Source organism: Alligator mississippiensis, chromosome 9, assembly GCF_030867095.1.
Source record: "Alligator mississippiensis isolate rAllMis1 chromosome 9, rAllMis1, whole genome shotgun sequence".
Taxonomy (NCBI): domain Eukaryota; kingdom Metazoa; phylum Chordata; order Crocodylia; family Alligatoridae; genus Alligator; species Alligator mississippiensis.
In genome coordinates this window covers 70,949,182-70,969,340 of record NC_081832.1, presented here as the reverse complement: position 1 = coordinate 70,969,340, position 20,159 = coordinate 70,949,182, and the positions used below count along the sequence as shown (strand labels likewise).

Here is a 20,159-nt window from a genome sequence, read left to right as displayed (position 1 = left end):
CCTCTTCATCGCCATGCCCCCCTTCACCTGCAAATATCCGTTAGGGGACGAGGGGAGCGTGCTCCCAACAGGGCGCCCACCACCTCCCAGCCACCCCGCGGGCACGGCTCCGTCTCAGTCGACGGCCCCGGCACCGTGGGGCCTGGTCCAGGCTGTGGAGCCAGGTCTTAGCAAAACTGGGGGAGCCGTTTGGTGAGCGTCATCTGGACCCGCACGGACATGTCCCCCCGCTGATACCCTGAAACCCCCCTGCAACTGCTTGCAAAGCTTGGCCTGGCCATTTTGGGTGGGAGGGAGGTGCCTGAAGCCATGTCCCTACGACAGCCTGGCCCTGGACGGGAACAAAGAGCACACCCCCAACCCGGCCTGAGAGGGACACCGCGCCCCCCAGCGCCTTGTGTAAGGCGGCCGGGTGCGGCACCCCTGAGAGCAGTCCGCAGCCCGTGCCCTGCCCGCGACCGCACAGGCGGGGCGGGGCGGGGCGGGGCAAGGGGATGTGACGCGGCGGTGCGGTGCATTGTGGGGCTCGCGCTGCTGCCTGTGGCGGGGGGGCAGTGGCGGAGCCGGGAGAGCGGCGGGCGGCGGGAGACATATTGGTGCGGCGCCGCGCGGTGAGTGCGGGGGGCAGCGCGGCGCGGGGCGGGCGGGGGCGCTGGGCCGCGGGCCGCCGACACCGCGGGGCGAGGGGAGCGCCGGGGTCGAGCGGGCGCGCGGCGGCGGCGGCGGTGCGTCCGGGAGCGCCGGCCCCGACACACACACACACACTCCCCCTTCCCCGTCACACACACACACACACCCACCCTTCCCCCTCCCCGTCTCACACACACACACACACACACACACTCTTCCCGTCTCACACACGCGTACCCTTCCCCTCCCTGTCACAAACACACTCTCCCCCTCTCTCTCTCTCTCTCACACACTCACACACACTCCCCCTCCCTGTCACACACACACACACACTCCCCCTTTCCCATCACACACACACACATACACACCCTTCCCTGTCTCACACACACACTCCCTCTTCCCCTGTCTCTCACACACGTACCCTTCCCCTCCCTGTCACACTCACACACACTCCCCCTTCCCCTGTCACACTCACACACACACACTCCCCCTTCCCCTGTCACACTCACACACACACACTCCCCCTTCCCCTGTCACACTCACACACACACACTCCCCCTTCCCCTGTCACACTCACACACACACACTCCCCCTTCCCCTGTCACACACATGCGCACACCCCCCACATACCCTTCCCCCTCCCCATCACACACACACACACAGACACGCACATTTCCCCGTCCTCCTGTCACACACCCCTTTCCCCTTCCCCCATCTCACACACCTTCCCCATACACTTCCCCCTCCCTGTCACACACACACACACACACCCTTCCCCCCTCCCCCGTCTCTCACACTCACACGCACACACACTTCCCCCCCCTCCTTCCCCCCTCAGGTCATTGGCCAGGAGAAGATGATGTGGAGCGACGCAGGGAGCCGGGCTGCGAGGCAGCAGCAGGAGACATTGTCGCTCCCGTCACAGAGCAGGGGCCAGAGTTGGCTGCTTGCATAAAGGAAAGGGAAGCAGGAGATCCTGCCAGCCAGGACCACCTGCCAGCCCCCTGCCCAGTGGCCTGTCAGTGGCAAACTGAGGGCTGCAGCCTTTTTCGGTGGGGAAGACCAAACCTGTCTGTAGGGAGAGGGGCCGAGCATGTTTCGGTAAAGCTGTCACTTCTTCTAAAGCCTGCGCGGTGCCAGCCTGCAGGGGTTGTGCAAGCCGTGCTGAGCATGCCTGGGTGTGGGTGTTCTTGCTACACCCGGGCTGCAAGCCTGCAGGTTAATGCAGGCTTTTCAGACAACCGTGCAAAGCAGAAGTGCTTGGGTTTCACTGGGGATGGGCACATGAAGAAAGTGGCGGGATCAAGTACCCCCTTTTCATGCTTTGCATCTTCCCATAATTTGCGGAGGGGTTCAGCGTGATCTTTAGAAGTAAGAAAAGGAGTAGTTCAGTGTGTTCTTTAGAAGCAGGAGTCCCCACGCTGACATTTGAATCTGAAGTGGACAGATAGGAAGAGATGTGGTTCAGTGACGCCGGTCTACATCTGAAGTACCCCCATTGGTGTTGGTGGGCAGGAGATGATGGCTGTTGAATTGTGTAACAGCTGATGATTTCATGCTCTGACCTTCAGAACAAATTCCCTGAGATTCAGTGTGGCTGTCACTTAGCAACAGGTGTGTAGGGAACTTTGCAGAGGGAGCACCTCCTCCTTCCTAAGGGTTTCCTAGGAATAAACCAGCCCAAGAGCAGGAGAATCTCATTAGGGAAGCAGCACCTGGGTTCTGGTAACCATCCTGGAGACAGGCATAAACAAGAGGATTACTATTTCTCCGACTGTCATGTTTCTGCTATTTGAAATGCCGTTGTTCACAGATGGGTTGGACTGAGTGGTCCTTAAACCATACCTGATATTTGTTTGTTTAAAGAGTTAAAAAAAGGAAGTGTCTGCAGTTTAGAGCTAAATTTTAATTCCAAGTTTGTTTGTTGTGCTAGGGTGCAGTTAAGGCCACTTGAGTTCCTATAACGTGTCTTTATTTAGATATAAATTATGTATACTTCTGTTTTGCCAGTAAAGCCAAATGCAGATTGTACATTCTGGACCAAATGCAGCTGCCTGTTTACTGTAATGTAACTGAGAGCGTATCTGATCTAGGGACATAAGCAGTGGAAGATCTTGAAAGAGTTCCTCATTTTAGCTTTGGGTTAGCAGAAGTTAAGCTTTGGGTTGTAACGATCAAAGTTAAGAAAGGAAATCAAACCCAAAATGTTCATATCGGGCTCCTTAAAATTATCGTAGTCCTTTGGACAAATTCCTTTGGACATGGGACTTCTGTACCAAGCTTTCTCTCTGCAGCACAGGTAGAAAACTGCCATTTCAGAATCAGAGTTTAGATTTAAATTTCTCTCTCAAAATTAGCAGTTGAGGCTGGTTTTTGTGCTACTGCCTAAAAGCCCTTTTTGGAGTCAGAGGTCCATTGTCCTGTGCTTGGCTACTGTGCCACTTGGGGGAAGGAAAACTTGTTCCCCTTCTTTTGCCCAGCCCACTTTGGCAGATGATAGGTGTGAGTCCCTGGTTATACACCATCTTTCCCATTCCCACTTTGGAGAGAGTGAAGTCCAGAGTTCTTGCATTTCAACTGGGAAAGGAGTATAGTAAGAATCACATTTTGCCTGGCCTCTGCGCCAGGCAGGTTTTGTATCTTCTGTTTTCTCGTTTGTGCACCTGAACACAGCCAGTCAGCAGTGATGTTTATTTGAGGTTTCATTCTTCAGCTTGATTTCACCTTGGAAGCATCCACATTGCCTCTTTACTGTATTTTTTGCCTGCTTCCAAAATGTCAAACATTGTGGAGCAATTTTTGAATCATTCTTTCAGGGTAACACATTTTTTTATTATTATTTTGTAGTCTCTGATTAAATGCTTCAGTGATTTAAAGCCATTTCTCTCTAATTTTTATGTTTGTTGATGTCATGAAATAGAAGTGCCATTATGCACAGTTTGTTTTGGGTTTTTTTTAATGTCAATACTCCCATCAGTGATCAGTGAAGATAATTGTATTTATATTTTTCTAGTTATATGTGGCAAGGTGCCCAGCTAAGACAGTCACCACACTCTTGATATATTTTGTACTACCCATTTAGAGGAGAGAGAACTTGCCTGGCTATCTCTGAGGACTGTAAATAGCACTTTTGCCACTTTGATAGTGTTACATAAACGGTTACTTCTTGCATATAGTGAAAAAACATGGCTTTTAGCTCCCCCTAAAATAAATTTTTGTTGTTGGAAGGACTTGCATTTTCCCTCAAAGTACTTTTGTAAAATGACTTTCACAAAACATTGCATCTGAACAGGAGATTTATCTTGCAGTAACCTATTGATGTATTTCCTGAAGCACAGATGCGTTTACATTTTCAGATGGGAAATTAATACAACTCCAGTATTCTAAGTTCAGGCCCATTCAGGAGACATGACTTTTTCCCACTCTTCCTAAACCAAAATAAAGTTATTGCCTCCATAAAGCACTTAGAATTGTATCTGAAACCATCTTATACCACTTGATTGCTTACTTGTGGCTGTAACCCTGTTATTTGGATTATTGTGGCCCTTAGCAGCCTAAGTCATGGCCTGGGACCCCATTGTGCTAAGCTAGCATTTTGTGGACTTTTATAAACATTATATTCTGAACCAGTTTCTTATTGCCTGAAGCACAGAGCAGTTGTCAAAGCAGACTGGAATACAGCTTTTCAGAATAGTACAGTTCGCAGCTATTACTGTATACATCAGATGGAAAAACAGTATTTACAGGGTTAATTATTAGGGATGAGTGAAAGGAAATACATAGTGTTGCACTAGAATTAATTTTGAGGCTGCAAAAAAAATCATGGCTTTGCTTTGATAGTAGGGAAAGAAGGTTGAGGAGACCGTAAATGACTCTACCTAATTTTAGCACTTATCATTTTGCCAGAGCCAGTTGTCCTGTGACAACATGCCATGCACAAATCTGTTGAAATTTATCTTCAATTAGCATGTGGGTGTAAGCCTCTGATCAGAGTCCTCACTGCTTCAGTCCCAAGCATTCTGAATGCTAATTGCTAAAATACTCATTTAGAGTCAGCACCTAACAACTATTAATAGCAAGTTTGTAGCTTGACCCTCTTAACAGACTTTAGTTTAGTTTAGCATTAGCTCAGCTAATGCAAAATGCAGGGTATTAGAGCCACTGGAGATTAAGTACCTTTTAACGAAGAGATGTCATGGGTACTGGCAGAATTGAAGGAAGCAAGGGCTTTCAGGAGGGAAAAGAAGACACCGGCGGGGCATTCCAGGTGTGTGTTAAACGTGTGCCTTTTACTACCAAACATACACTAATTGCAGCCCTACCAAAGATATTGCAGCCAGTTTGGAGAAGGAATTAAAATAGAGCTTAATTAGCTGCAACCACATTGAAATCATTAGGCTCAGTACTCAGGGGTGCTAGTGAATTTACCTCTGTTTTTTTAATGTAGATCAGAGAAGAGCAAACAGGGTATGGGGCATCATCTTTGTTATGAGCTAATTCAGAGGTCTGTTGGAATTCTTTTTTCCTAAGGCCTTGATCTATAGAAATGGGAATCTTAGTACAGCCTTCAGCAGACTTTGGAAAAGCTCCCATTGACTTCATTGGGTTCTGGATCAGACGCTAAATTCTGCAACTACTGTAAACTGCTCAGGGCTGGTGTGAAAGATGACCTGTATAGTTAACTTTTGTACTATGCCACTCTTGTGAGTCAGAATAAACCTCTGTATTCCTGCTGTTGAAAGGCCCTGCACATTTGGGATGTTTGCCAAATATTACATTACAAAGAAACAGAAAGGGGGGGGGGAGGGGGGGGAAGAGAAATTTGCCTAACGTGCATTCCCTAAAACTGTCAGCTCATCATAGCCCTGGGGCCTCCAGTAAAGTTTTCTTTGGTTGGCTTCACCTTACTTGACCACTGATTAGCCATGAGTCAGCACATTGCTCGACATTTTATTAGTATTGGCAGCGTTTCAGAGTTCCTAATATACAGCCGCACATTTGTGAACAATGTGTACAAGTACAATTAGCATCTTCTTCGAAATCAGCCCTGCTGTTTTCTGTAACATTTCTTGAAACAATGTAAAATTCATCTCCTTCCAACGAGATGGGTATTCTACAGAATGGTAATCCAGAATTCAGATTTAGTCTTTTTTTTTTTTTTTTTTTAAGTCTTTTTCTTTACCCATTGTAAGTTAGATAGGCTCCAACACCATATACTCTAGCATCTATCGGGAAATGCCCTAACTTTTTTTATATTTAGATATTGGGTAATTTAGTAAAGATTCCAGCTTCATAAGGTATATCTTAAAACAGAAAGCTTTAAAATGTGTGATCATTTCATTTCACAATACTACAATTCCAGCAGTTGTATGTTGAACAAAAAAAGAAAACAAAGAAACCCACACAGTCTCTATGGCTTGCAGTGTGTTTACATTTTTGATTATATGATCAGCCTTTGTCTAATCATCACACATTGAGAGTTATAAAATACTTTATGTACAGTGTCAGCTCATGGCTTTTATTCATGTTGATGCAAGTCATTTGTGGCCATGAAGGAGAGGATATCTTCTAGAGTTTGTAGAAGTGCTATAGCAAGTTTTTATAGAAAAATACTATTCATTGTGCACAATATATGTCATGACATATTGGAGGTGTTTTTAACTAACCCTTGCAAGGCTCCTGTGCTAAAGGGAATATAATACATTAAAGAAAAGCTTGTTCCTCTGACCATCAGCAGCATAGTGGGCTGGAAAATAGTACAGGCTTTTTCCTGCTGATTTTGCTTAAACCCAGTAATGGAAGTTGAATGGAATATGATTGATGGCAATTGGCAGCAAGTTAACGATAAACTTAGTGTCGCTCAAATTGACGATATATATCAAGAGACAATGATGTATGGTACAATTTGTTTCCACATATGAAGGAATGACTTTCATAACTCACATCTCCATTCCTCATGAGTTGAGTCATTTTCTTCGTAGTAGAAATTGAAAATGTAATGCCATTTGATCCCATTATGTTGTATGCTATACCACTCTGCCGTGACCATCCATGTGTGTCTTCAGTTTGTATTTTAAAATATCAGGTATGCTGTATTCAACTCCAATTTATTCTGAGCGTCTTTGGCAACAATTCTGTATTGCTCCATAGTTTTCCTTGTATATTGGGTTCCAAATGTTAACAGCTCACAGATGGATAGATGACCCAACTCCCCGAGCAAAACCCACAGGCATGCTACAGGGAGAGAGCAGCGGGAACTCTCTCATATTCCCTTCCAGCCATTCTGTGGGAGGAAGCATCCTGTGGGCTATGTTGCTAGACATATTTTATGACCAAGACACTCTACAGGGAAGCATGAGGAAACTCAGAGCTCACAGGCCAGAGAATGGGACCCAAACTATTAAGACTTCTGTGGACATGGCACCCCCCAGTAACTTGTGATTGGTGACTTCCCTTCACAGAAGAGGTACCAAAACTATCTTTTCCTGTAGAGGAAAACTTTGTTCCTCTCTCCCTTTCTGGATTCTGATCTCAGGACTGTGCTTCTGCCTAAATTCTTGTGTTCTCATGCTGCATATATCAGATCTATTGGGACAGATGTACAGACACAAGCACTGAGATGGTCTGTTTTTCAAAAATTTCTAGGAACCCAAATATAGTATGGGAAACACTTTTTTTATACTTGGTCAGATGGTCTTAATTCCAGGTTTGCCAGCCTAGAAAGAGGGAGGGAGCTAGGCTGCTCTAGCGGTGGCAGATGACAGTACAACAAGCAATGATCTCAAGCTGTAGCAAGGGAAGTCTGGGTTAGATTAGGAAAAAGTCTCTCCCAAGGAAGGCAGAAAACACTGGAACAGGTCACTCAGAGAGGTGGTGGGATCTCCATCCTTGAAGGTTTTTAAGACCTGGCTCGACAAAGCTTTGGCTGGGATGGTCTAGTTGGGGATGTTCTTGCTTGGAGCAGGGGGTTGGGCTAGATGGGACAGTCCTTTTGCAAAGATTTATTAGCCAACCCCCTGCTGGCATAGAAAGTTAGGGTTGGAAGGACCTTTTCTATGATTCTAGCTGTACAGTAAATCCATGCTAATTTACACCATAAATGGGAGACCTGTTGTAGAGTAGAGCTTTTGCAGATTACTGAATATGGAGCCCCAGACTCAGCACTAAAGAGATGCAGACCCTAGAGCTTCTACAAAGCTACTCAGCAGGGTTTTTGGAAGAAGCAGTTTTCAGCCCACTAGGTGAAGAAGTCTACTTGGGGCACGTGCCCCTACCAGCTGGAAGGGAGCACCTTCCAGCGAATTGTTAGATTCCTTTGCATTCAGCCCCAGTTTGTCTTTCACAGACTGTCTAGAAATAGATTCATAGGGGTCTCTGCATGATTGTGGAAGGGGCTGGATCAGTCCCTGAAGTCACTACTCATGATGTAAAAGCAAGGATGAGCAATCACAACATGTACATTCCAGTTATGACACTTGAACTTCCAGTTCCATTTTTGACAGAACTTCCTCATTAAAAATTAGCTCCACCTATAAGCATGCTGTGCTTCAGTTCTGTAAAACACACACAGTCTTGATAATATGGGCCCTCACTAAATCTTTGGCTAATAAATCTTTGAAAAAAGGGCTGTCAGAAGATTGTGTGTCTTAAAATTATGTATTTTACTGTATTTCTGCAGGACCTGGTATTTCATTGTTAACCGTTAGCTATGCTTGAAAAGTACAGATTTTTTAAAGTGTAGAACAATACATATAATAAATATTATTTGAATTAATAATACTTTTTAAAATGTGCTCTCTTTGTTTTTCCCATGTTTTTGCTTTTAGTAAAGGCCATATTTTTACAGGCTATAATTAGCCAACTATTCATAGAAACCCACCAGCTTTCCAAGCTACCTATGGAAAAATGTGCCTTTCTTCAGTTCTTCACTTCTGTTCTAGGTTTTCACCCTCCTCCATTTTCTAATTGTTTTCTTATGCCTTGGTTTAAACAAGTACATGGATAATAGTCTGTTAAACATGTTAATTCCATCAAGCGTCAATTGACTGAAATTAAATTGAGATGAGTGACTATAAGATATTTGCAAACAGGCCTACAATAGGTAGAGAAAATGCTCATACAATTACCTGTCAGATCTCCAATTATTAAAAAAAAAAAAAAAAAAAAAGGCTAGACCTTTATTTGCTGGCATTAACAAAAGAAACGACACCTATCAGGTGATAGCATTTTAAGTCAAATGATTTTGAAGTTATGTGTTTTTTAACAATTATAGTAAAACTCTAACTCAGATCCGTTTCCCCCAAGCCAAGAAGTCAGCTTTTGCAGTCGTTCACATTCATTGGGTTTTTTTGAGCTGTTCTAGCATCTCACCCAGTGTGGAGCAAGCAAGAAGCGTTTTGGCAGTGGTTTCCCCTTCTAAGGTTATCTAACTTTGTTTTTGAAAAAAGGCCAATTTTGCCTATCCAGTATGACTTGTTTCAAAGTACCTACAGAACTACATTGTGTTTACCTTCACCAAGCAATAAACTTCTCTCATTGATTTTTAGTTAGTTTTGTGAAGATATTGAACCTTTGATGAATAAAGCTGTGTTTTAGAGTGTGGGTAAAAAGGAGACTGCTGAATAGGTATTTGAAATATGGTCCTAGTCATCAGAAATAATCTTGATTTGAGATTTACACACCCTGGAACTCAACAAGTAGTTGAGATTTAAAAGACTTCAAGGCATGTCAGTACAGATCAGGAATCATATCACAGGAATTGCAAAATTTAAAAATAGGGTTGGGTGAACCTGTTTTGCCTAATTTTGAATTCACTCCATCATTGTAGATTCTGAAGTTTGACACACAAGTTATTAGCTTTGTAAGGAAAGACTAGGGAGAGCACAGGGGAAAAAAAACCCCTAGAAGATCAGAATGAAAGATGGAGCAGAGAATTGGCAGAATGAAAAACAAACACAGACTGTGAAAAAATTTCCACTGACAACAGCATATACACACTGTCTAAATGCTTTCCATTTGTGCCAGACTAGATTTGGGGCAGAAGATGAAGAGTCTGGGCTCTTCTATCACAGATGTATACCACTGGTTTTCCTTTGGCTAGTCTTTTAAAAAGAAGTTATAATAATCTTTGTAAGAAAAAATATAAAATGCTGCATGGATAATGCAGGGGAAATATGAATTAATTACCTATTTTGAAAAATACTCCTTCAAACTGTGCAACCACAGTTTAGGAGCAGGATCTCCTTTGGTTTCTATGAGGCTTTGCCAGTTGCTATTTAAAAACCAACACTCCTGCAAGAAACCAGAAAAGTAAACCAAAAAAATCATTTGGTACATGTCAAAAGCAGGTTTCTTTACGTCAATAAACTGAAATGCAGTTGTCAGACGACTGTCGTGTGTGTAGACAAGTTATTTTGGGGAAGGAGTGCAGTCAGCCTGAAGATCAGATTCCTCCAGGGCTCCTCTCAGTGGTATAAGCCTCAAGTTGCGGGTAACGAGATTCTCAGAGGTTCAGAACCAGAAGGTTCATCTCAGGTCTTTCTCTGTCAAAAGTAGAGAGAACTTGGTACATAGTAGGTGGAGATTTACTGCCTACAAGTAGTAAAAAATAAAAAATGGAGATCTTAGTTCTATAAGGACCAAAGGTGGATTAATTCAGTCTGAATAGGAGTAATTATCCCATTAGTAGTCATACAACCACATTCATTGGTCATGCACATTAGCAATGCTGTTGTGTACTGTACTTGTTTCATAACCCAGACAGAGGCTGTTTCCATAAGAGAAGGTATTTCCTCCAATGTGTTTGTGAAACATATCCCCTCCTTTTCCCCTCAAGCCTCATTTTGCCTGCTACATTAACTACCTCAACTTCACCTCATGGATAGCAGCATTCAGTTTTATTTATCTGTAATAAAGTCTTCCAGGCTGGAAGGAAACTCCAAATGAACCTGCACATTATTACAGATTTGATTTCCTGCCAATTGAATGCTGAATCACATTTTATATGCATACACAAGATAAGCATCCAGTATAAAACAATATTTGTAAGTTTATATCTGTTATATTATACACCCGTGCATGCACACACATTTTCAAATGAAGAAACCTTCTGTCTACATGCTTCAGGTACCATTGACAACTCAAAATGTCTACCTCAGAATAACAGTCCAGTTTAGCTAAAGCTCAGCATAATGAAGTATTTGAGCACAATCAAAAATGTTGGTTCAGTTTTGTCACTGAGAAAAAATAGTTAAATCTCTTGCATCTAATGGTGGGGTACAGTGACCACTGGAAAGCATTACATTTTGCATTTCATACTGGTAACCATTTGTCTTCCTTTGTTTACAGTGTGCTGTTCCAGATCCAATACAGACAAAATGTCCAGCAGAGGTGGAAAGAAGAAGTCCACCAAGACTTCCCGCTCTGCAAAGGCTGGGGTCATCTTCCCCGTAGGAAGAATGCTTCGTTATATTAAGAAAGGTCACCCAAAGTACAGAATTGGTGTTGGCGCTCCAGTGTACATGGCCGCAGTACTTGAATACCTGACTGGTAAGATTAACAGAAAAATGCAACGTAGCACCAGGGAGAATCAATACAAGCACAAGCAAACTCCTATAGTATACAAACAGGAAAAAATGTCTCCAGTGAATTGTCTTTCTGTCTTTTCTAAAGGCAAAAATAGCTGTTGCGAAAATGAGGTACCTAGAAGCCTAAGCTACCACATTTGGGCCTGGATCTAAAGCTCTGTTTTTTGTAGGCATCCCAGTCCAGGGGTTTGGCTTGGCGTGGCTTGTTAAAAAACACTCTTATCAGACTTGACCTTTCTGAAAGATTCTCCCCGACAGCAATGGGCACTGGATTGAACCTCCCATGCTGCAGTCCTGTCTAATTCCACTCTTGTGTTTGAGCTTTTGGTTGATATTATATTTCTGTTAGACTATAAATTCTTTTGGACAGAGTTTTTCTTTCTGGTTCATCCAATGCTGTGATTGCTGACCCGATTATATGAACATTAAATTTTTCCTGACTTCTAGATTACTTTCTTCCTGGAGGTTGGTGGGGTGTGGAAATGAACTTTCCTATTTGTTTATTTTGAAGTCCAGATGCACACTTTACTTTTAGGTTTAGTCAGCAGACCTGTAAATATGTACTCTCTATCAGTCTGCACTTCAGTACAATTTGTTTCTTTACTTTCATTAGCAGTCATTTTCTGTTGTCCCCAGCACTGTAGTATCAGTGCTGTACTGGTAAAAATCAGGAAGTTCAAGGTTTTTTTTCCCTATTTTCAAAGTGAAAATTGAGGTAGAGAGAAAGTAGCTATCCTGAGATTATAAAGGAAGTCTGTGGCAGAACTGAAAATAAAACCCTGGATATACCACACAGAGCACAGGAGCTTAACTACAGAAAAAGTCGTCTTCTTGTGGAAGTCTTAAAAATTCCAGGTTTTTATTCCTGAAATCATTTATTCCTGAAATCACTAACTTGAAATGAATCCTAAATATAATAGTTTCCGCTATGGGAGGTATTATCAAGGTTGATAGATTTTTAGAGATGATAATCTTGACATTAGCCACTGAGTATAAACAATAAAAACAAACCACAATCTTAGTCACACAGTCCTATCGGTTTATGGATCTGTATATCTATAGCTTAGAAGCCTCAGCATAGGACTTAGGCTTCACCAATGTTAAATGGATTGTTATTCAGTGGAGACTTCTATTAATAAGAGATAATGAAAACCCTTCATTGATTTTTAGCATCCCCCCGCTAGCACTTCTACACAACACTTGCTTCATTTGGTTCTCTGGCAATGGTCAATACCTGATCCATCAAAGCATGATACCTTCTCCATAATGTACCCTGTCAAGTGGGAAAGGGAAGCAGAGTTAGAGTGCCTGTTCGTGTTCTTGACAGCAAGCAGCAAAGCAAGTGATTTGGATTTGTCACTTTATTAAAGTGAAAGGGATGGTGCCGTCACCACTAAGAGCACACACTTGTGGTCAGCTCAGAACAGACCGTCCTCACAGCCAAGACTTGAGGTAGGGAACAGCGATTATAATTTGAAAGATTTCACGTTGCCTTTCTCCATCACGTTTTTTACTTCTGCCTCCCCTACCAATGCTACAATAAAAGATTGGTTACATTAGAGAATTAATTCATAGTCTGCCCAGTTTGTGTAAAAAAGCAACCATTTACATTACCTTGTTGGGCTGTGTTCTTCTGCTAGTCACCAAACCTTCCTTATTTTTCAAGAAGTCTCTAGTTAGGTTCCCCCAAACCTACTTTAGTTTTCTTCTTTAAAAATAGCTCTTATATGCTGTAGACTCCCTATAAAAAGAAATTAGAGTGCTTTGTTTTTCTTGCTGTGGTAATGCTTGTGCATATAGCTATTACATGAGAAAGGAATGGCAGGGGCTTTGAATGTTGTCCTTTTAAAGGAGCAGAGCAGTACAGGTGAGCTTGTGGCAGTACTAATGAGCAGCACATGTTACCCATTAAATCCTTGATTGAGAGGCTTTCTGGAACAGGAATATCTTTGGGAATGGAGAATGGTATAGGAAATGGGTAGTATTTCTTTAACAGCTGTGCACTGTGGGAAGTTGAATTGGAGGAGATAAAAGCACACATCCAAAGGACCTTGTTTAAAAGCAGAGATGCTAGTAGGGGGAAGGCGTTGTTTATATAATAGGCTTTTCTCGTATGTTGATGTAGGCAGTTCACATATTGAGGCACCTGTTAGGTGAATGAGTTTATTGTAGAGCGGTTATGCTCTCCAGGATGAGTAGGAGGCAGGTAGTTGTAGAATTCTTTGTGCTGAAGTCTTCCATCTTCTCATGTGTTGGGCACCTAACATCTAGCTCTTTTTTCTCCCTGTTGAATCATGGTGAGCCTTTGTGTCTGACCTCACCTGCTTTTCCTCCTCCCTTTGTCTATTGAACATTGCAGCTATTATTCATGGGGCATGTCTTTTAGGCCCTTGAGTTTTAGCATCTTCATTTGAAAAATGTATTTTTTTTTTTTTTATTTAAAAAGAAAAGCATGTTACAAAGATCATCAGAACTCTTAGAAGCTCACTGGAACTCATTGGAGACTTTTAATAAGAGTGAGCTTTTTTTCTGCCTGCCTTGTTAAACATCACTCTGTAAAGCCAAAAACTTGCCTCTTTCTGCCCCACAAAGGTAATCTGGAAAAGGCTGCCTTATCAAGACATAATCTGAGAATAAATGGGGGATGTTAGTCTGCCTTAGAATGGAGGAAGAAATGTGATGTAGTGAAGATGAGCTAATGTAAACCTGAAAGATGGCAGGGACGGAGACCCTGTCCATCTGGAAAGGGAAGTGGAAATGATGATACAGAAAATAAACCAAGGGAGTTGGTTGAAGAAGAGGGGGAAATAGGATATAAAAGAGGGTCAGGAATTAAAGGGCACTGAGACATAATCAATGAAAAGGAAACTAGAAACTTTGAAAGCAGTTCTGGTACCTATAGTGTATAGCCCTGATCTTAATCCTTTTCTGTTTAGAGCAGTTAAAAGTGCAGCAGATACTGACTTCCACTGAAAAGCCTCCTTCTGAATTTGCACTGAAAGATTAATGTTCAGACCTGAGGTTTTTGAAAGGTCCTCTGTAAAGGAGGCTTTGAACTTCAGTAATATTCATAGCTATTTAGATTTTTGTCTTATTTTTTACATCTTTCTCTAGTTAGGAGAGACTTTTCTCCATTTTGCAGTTCAAAGAACTTTGTGGCACCACTCCAGAACATGAAAACATGGATATATTGCACTTTCAGTTCTTCTTTTCCTCTGTTGTACCCTGATGCCCCCAAGCTCTAGTTTACATTCTGTATTTCGGTACTGTGCACACTATCTTGGGGCTTTGAAGTACAGGTTTACTAACAAAGGAGCAATATACATTGTACTAGTACACTAGAGACCGCTGTCCTGCAGCCGCTTCAGGTCATTTGAGCCTAAAAAACATGTATCTTTGTTTTTCCCAACCAGAGGGATGGTAGAAGCCTTTCAGGTGTTCTAGCAGCTCCTGTCTTGAGCAGCAATTCCCTGTAGCCATTATTGCTCTGCAGTAAATAAGGAGGAAAAGAAAGATCTTTAAATATTTAGTTTGTATTTGGCTCTTCATTTAATAAAGGGATCCCCTTTATCCCACTTTTCAATATACTTTGAGGTCTGGTCAGGCATAGCTCAACTCAGGCATACAGTACCCTCCTGCTTTTTGACAGTAATATCCCAAAACAGTCCCTGTCAGCATATACAACCTACATGGATACCTGTCTATAAATGTACTTCATACACATTCATTCTCTTGGATTTCATACAAACAAATAGCGTAGAACCTCTGCCTTGCCAAAGTGAGTTGGGCAAAAGGAGATAATTTATCTTTTTGTCTTGTCAAGGCTTTTGAGGCAGATGAGTATGAACGTACCACAGTGTACATTGTTAAAGAGCAGGTCAGTTCTGCCTACATACTCCAGAATCATACATGATATCTTGTAACTCATGTTTGTGACATTTCTTTCATCCCAAGATTGGTTTAGATAGTGCTGTCAAATCAGATCAAGGCAACCAGCATATTGCATTGCGGTTCTCCTTACACATAGGGGCCAGTTTTTGTGGATTGCAAACTGGTTTGGGCTGAAAAGGAGCACTGTGGTGGCTATACCTTGAGGTCGCTGACAGATTGGGATGCCTCACCTTATCCCGGCAGGGGTGAGGGTATGTTGCCCATTTCTGTTCCTGCTCTCCCTAATGGAAAACTACAATCTGCTTTTCTGCGTATTTCCTCTCTAAAGTTCTGACCATATTACCTGAAACCCCTATGTCTCCAGTTGACTCAGAATGAGAGAGACGGTCATATACTACATCTTGGACCAGAAAAACCATTCAGATGTCTTTGTATAGATCCTTAGTTGTTCTAACACTTGCCTAGCCACACACACAGCCACATATCTTCCCCTTGGACCTATAATTTTCAGGAGTTGTATTACACACATCTACTCTGAATATTCTGTCAACCCGAAAAAGAACACCCTTTGGTTCTGAAAAAAGGAAAATCAAATTCTCCTGAGCATATATTAAAGGCAGCCAGAAACAGGCCTGAGAGTGGTGTTTTTTTTGGTCAGCTCACTCCTCTACACTGAAAATAAGTTTCAGTTGCCAAAATGTCACAGCAAATGAGGAGAGGGAGAAGTTTATAAAACAGCAGGAGAGCAGGCATACAGGGGAAAAAAACAGGACTTTGATTTACATTTGTCCTGCAGTTGCTGAAGTCCAGGTAGAAGAAAACTTTAAACGTCTGTTTTTTCCATTAAAATTTTTCCTTGACTGGATTTTATTGTCAATTCATGTATTTTGTTAAAATAGAAGACAAGCACCTTTTGAATACCAGAGCTATAATTCCATCCCTGGGGTTCTGGTGACTTAGCTTTGTTCGCAGGCATTATGATATCACCAGAATTGCCAGTGGAGTTTCAGATAGTCAAGGTCAGTTGTCTGCTCTTCCATCTCGCAGCATTTTGGTTGCGGAAGACTATCTGAAGCTGTTGACCAGCTCAAAATTGAAAGATGTGTTCAAGTCCAGTAAACTGTACTTCTCACCCCAAATATTGACTTTGTCTGCTGTTTAAATTAATCAGCTTGAACTGCTGTTCACCTCTTGTGCTTTCCTTGCTGCTGAAAAACTGTACAGGCTACTGGAGTAGGAATGTGACTTCATTTGTTTTTAAAGCAAATGCTCTAATGAACTTCTAGGGCAAAAATTTGGCATTCCCGCATTCCACAATAAAAAGACCATTGGTTAGAAGCAGGTTTCAGTTACAAGCTTTCTGAGTTTACTAGTGGGGAGAGAAAAAGAACCCAGTGGCACATAAGTAGAAAAAAGATCATAAGTGCAAATTCCACTGATGATAACACTGCCCTTTTGAAATAGCTGAAACAATTCCGGCTGTGATATGCTTTTTCTCCAATTAAAATGAGCAACTTTTTTTAAACAGTAATCCCTGGTGCAGAGTTAAGACAAACTATAAATCTGAAGGCTGGACAGAAACGCTGTCAATTTAAAAGACTTTGAGAGTCCTTGAGTTGCTTTTCAGCCTAGGAGAAACTGCTTAGTCAGGAGAAAGTGTCATTGCCTAGACACAAGGTGATGTGAAATGTGCAGCATCAACAAACTGAGAAATAGAAGGAAATACTGTTTTCTTCTCACAACTTCTGGTGTCTCTCATAACTTCTGGTGCACAATTTTCAGTGAGACATGGGGGTTTTTTTTCATTTTGAGATCATCTGTCTTGCCAGCAAATTCTAATTGTACCTCATGCTCTTTGGGGTTTGCAAAATAACTCGAGTGTTGAAAGATCAGTGTTTCTAATATGGGTTAACACTGCACATAAAGCACAACAGTGCTGTTGTGCTTGCGAGTGTGCCGGTGCCAGCAGTGAGCTTTCTAAAGAAGGGTAGTGGTAAAGCTCCTTTGTAGCAGTCCTCTTTTACATTGGGTCTGTGCCATCCCTGTAGCAGAAGCAAGATTGTCACAGTTACTTACAAAATCTTTATACTTGTAAAAGACGCCTGTTTAACTTTAAGACTTTGTAGTGTTATCAATTAAACGTTTAACAGTCTTCCCTTCTAGCCTTATAAATGCATGAATCAGAGTGCTTCCGACATATATAAGTGGAAAGTTTCCTTTCTCCCATAAGCCTCCTTGGCTCAGATCCTGTAAACACTTATGCACATGCTTAACACATGAGCAGTCCTGTTAAGTTTAGTGTAACTACTGAGTATATGGCTAAGATTATGCCTAAGGATTTGCAGGTTATTCTCAAAACACTGTAGATCAAGATGTACAGAAAACCAACTAAAACAAAATAATTTCCATGAAAACCATTGCAGTACATAGTCATGTACGCCCATATATAAAGCAGTATTTCAGAGTATCTACGTCCTATTTGGATATTTTTTTGAAGCCTGGTACAGGACCATACATGGCTTCTGATTTCAATCATTGATTTATTTCCTCCCTTAAAAATTATTAAGCTTTGATTTATGCCTTGATTAATATATTTTACCTTAAATATTGCATTTGAGTATGACTTTGTCAAAAGTCATTAGCTGTTTATTTGGCCATCCATTGCTGTTTATTTTAATAGTAGCATCACATTTTGTTTGTTTTATTTTAAACAAAATATGAGGTTTATTTTGCTGCACGTTCTCTTTTTCCTCCTTTAAAACTCTTATGTGGGAAAGAAGTGACTCTTATTTTTGCAAATAATTATAGACGTCATCTCTTGACATAGTTTGTAATGTCTTTCTTCTTACCCCTTCCAATTGGAGCCTGATACCATCCCAGTACAGATGAGTGGGAAGTAGGACAATAATCCTGCCTTTATCAAGTACAACTCAGTACTAAGCAAGCCAGCCAAATTCAGACTTTGGCTTATGAGTGGAAGAACAACTTCCTCTTTTTTTAAATCTCATTCTATACGTATAGGGACAAGTAAAGATATATGTAAGCATTGGGGCTGTGCGAAGCTTCAGTCGCTGATTCGATTCGGTGGCTGAATCTCTGAATCGAGTCAGGAGACCCTTGAATCTCTTTGAATTGAATTGGAACCCTCCACATTGATTTGGAGATTCGGACACACACAGAGCTTTAAATGTTTTTCTACATACCTCAAGGTAGCAGGTGGCTTATGAATGCTGCAATGGTGGGGTGCATGGAGCATCCACAGGAGTGCGGGGGGGTCCCCAGCGCACTGGGCAGCAGACCCGGAAATGGACCAGAAGCACTTCGGGCTCCACCAGGGGGCATGCAAGAGGGCCCTCCCGCACCCCCCAAGCTTTGCGACTGGTGCCTCCTGGGTCTGGAAGGCACCCAGGATCCCCCTGCAGCCGATCGCTAAGTTGGGGGAGGGCACAGGGGGGGCCCCCCTGTGCGCTCCCTGGCAGACCCAGAAGTAGACTGGAAGTAGTTCCGGTCCACATCCGGGTTCACTGTTAAGCACCCGGGGGGGCCCCCTGCGCTCCTGTGGGACACTCCATCCGCCCCACCATCGCAGCGTTCACGAGCCACGCATAGTACCTGGCGGTATGTAGAAAAAACATTTAAAGCTGTGTCTATTTCTGAATTGCTGATTCTCCAAATCGGCATTGAATCTTCATGTTCGGACTCGGCCGAATCGAATCGGGGACAGTAATCGAAATCAACTAATCGAATCACTGTCCCTGATTCGGACTGAACCCAAATCCAAATTGAATAGGGCCAGTTTCACACACCCGTAGTAGGCATGTTTCAGAAAATCAGTAAGTATGTTATCTTCCGGATAAACATAAATGCAGCATTGGTTTCCGTATGCTTCATAATCGCCACTCTGCTAGTTACATGGGATGAGTAAGACAAAAATACTGCTCAGTATGTTAATGTTTATTCTCAGTTGTACATCTCATTACGAAGATGTATTGGATGTATTCCACATGGCCTAAAGATAATTTCTGATACAGAAAAGAACTTAGGCAGAGGCAGAACTTAGAAACAACAGAATTTTTTTTATTAATGATGAAAATATTATGCATTTAAACTTGTTCCAAAAGGATCTAGGGTTTTTTTTAGCATTGGAGGCAACATCCAACAGAAGGAAAACAGATACTACAGTGTTGCTTACTGCATAAAAATTAGATGGGAGAGCAGTACAGAAACATGGCATGAGGTCTGGTTGGTGAAATCTAATAATGATAGAACCCAGTTTGGTCAGCAGCATCTTTAGCATTGACTTGTGTGCAGTGGCATGCACCACTGCCATGCATGCTGGTCTCAGCACCCTGATGCATACATCCTCAATACACAACCCATTCCCTCCATCCTCTTTTTGCTCAGGCCCCTGGTACAGAAATCATTCCTTCCAAACAAGGTGAGCCCCAAACCAGACATTTGATATGAGGTCATCTTTTCTTTTATTACTAGTGCTGTTGGCTTCTGCTAGCTTCAGGGGCTGATTGGCATCCACCACCTGACTTCTTTGTGTGTGTAATGCAAGTTCATAACGTACGCTTGTAAAGGTCAAAGACTCTAAACCAAGACTAAGTCTGAAGACATTAGTGGTCTTCTGCACTCTAAGGCAACCATGCCAAAACATACATGCTGCACTCAATCAAGTAACGTCTGGCAGCAGTTAAATTAATCATGTTTGAATGCATTTTTTAAACATATGTAAACTGTTAAAGAGTAACAACTATGTGTCAACTATTAGGGAGAGGAAACGCCATTGCAAAAAAAATAATAACTTGGGTTAAATCGGAATTTGCCAAGTTGACAGAAGGGAAGTGTGCTATAGCTTCTTTACTTGGTACAGGGTTTGAGCATTGCACGTAGACAGCATTTAAGTTTGACTTCACATTCAGGTTGCCCTGAATATGATCTCTGTGTGCCCTTGTATACTGATTAATCTGGAGCTTTAAAGAGCCTACGTGTGAAATTATACTGGGACATCTACAAAGAGTAGTGGATCACTTAAAAATGTAAGAA

At 42.2% G+C, this 20,159-nt stretch overlaps 1 protein-coding gene across 4 annotated transcripts in view; it reads left to right on the top strand.

Annotated features, from left to right (window-relative positions):
* The first annotated feature begins 518 nt into the window (after nucleotides 1-518).
* LOC102559843 (core histone macro-H2A.1) overlaps nucleotides 519-20,159 on the top strand; it is a 55,845-nt gene continuing 36,204 nt past the window's right edge. For all 4 annotated transcript variants that reach the window (XM_006262176.4, XM_006262175.4, XM_014597591.3 and 1 more), the window contains exons 1-2: nucleotides 519-611; nucleotides 10,978-11,178. In XM_006262176.4, coding sequence (XP_006262238.1) covers nucleotides 11,007-11,178 — 172 coding nt within the window. In that variant the 5' untranslated portion in view covers nucleotides 519-611; nucleotides 10,978-11,006. The remainder of the gene's footprint in view (nucleotides 612-10,977; nucleotides 11,179-20,159) is intronic.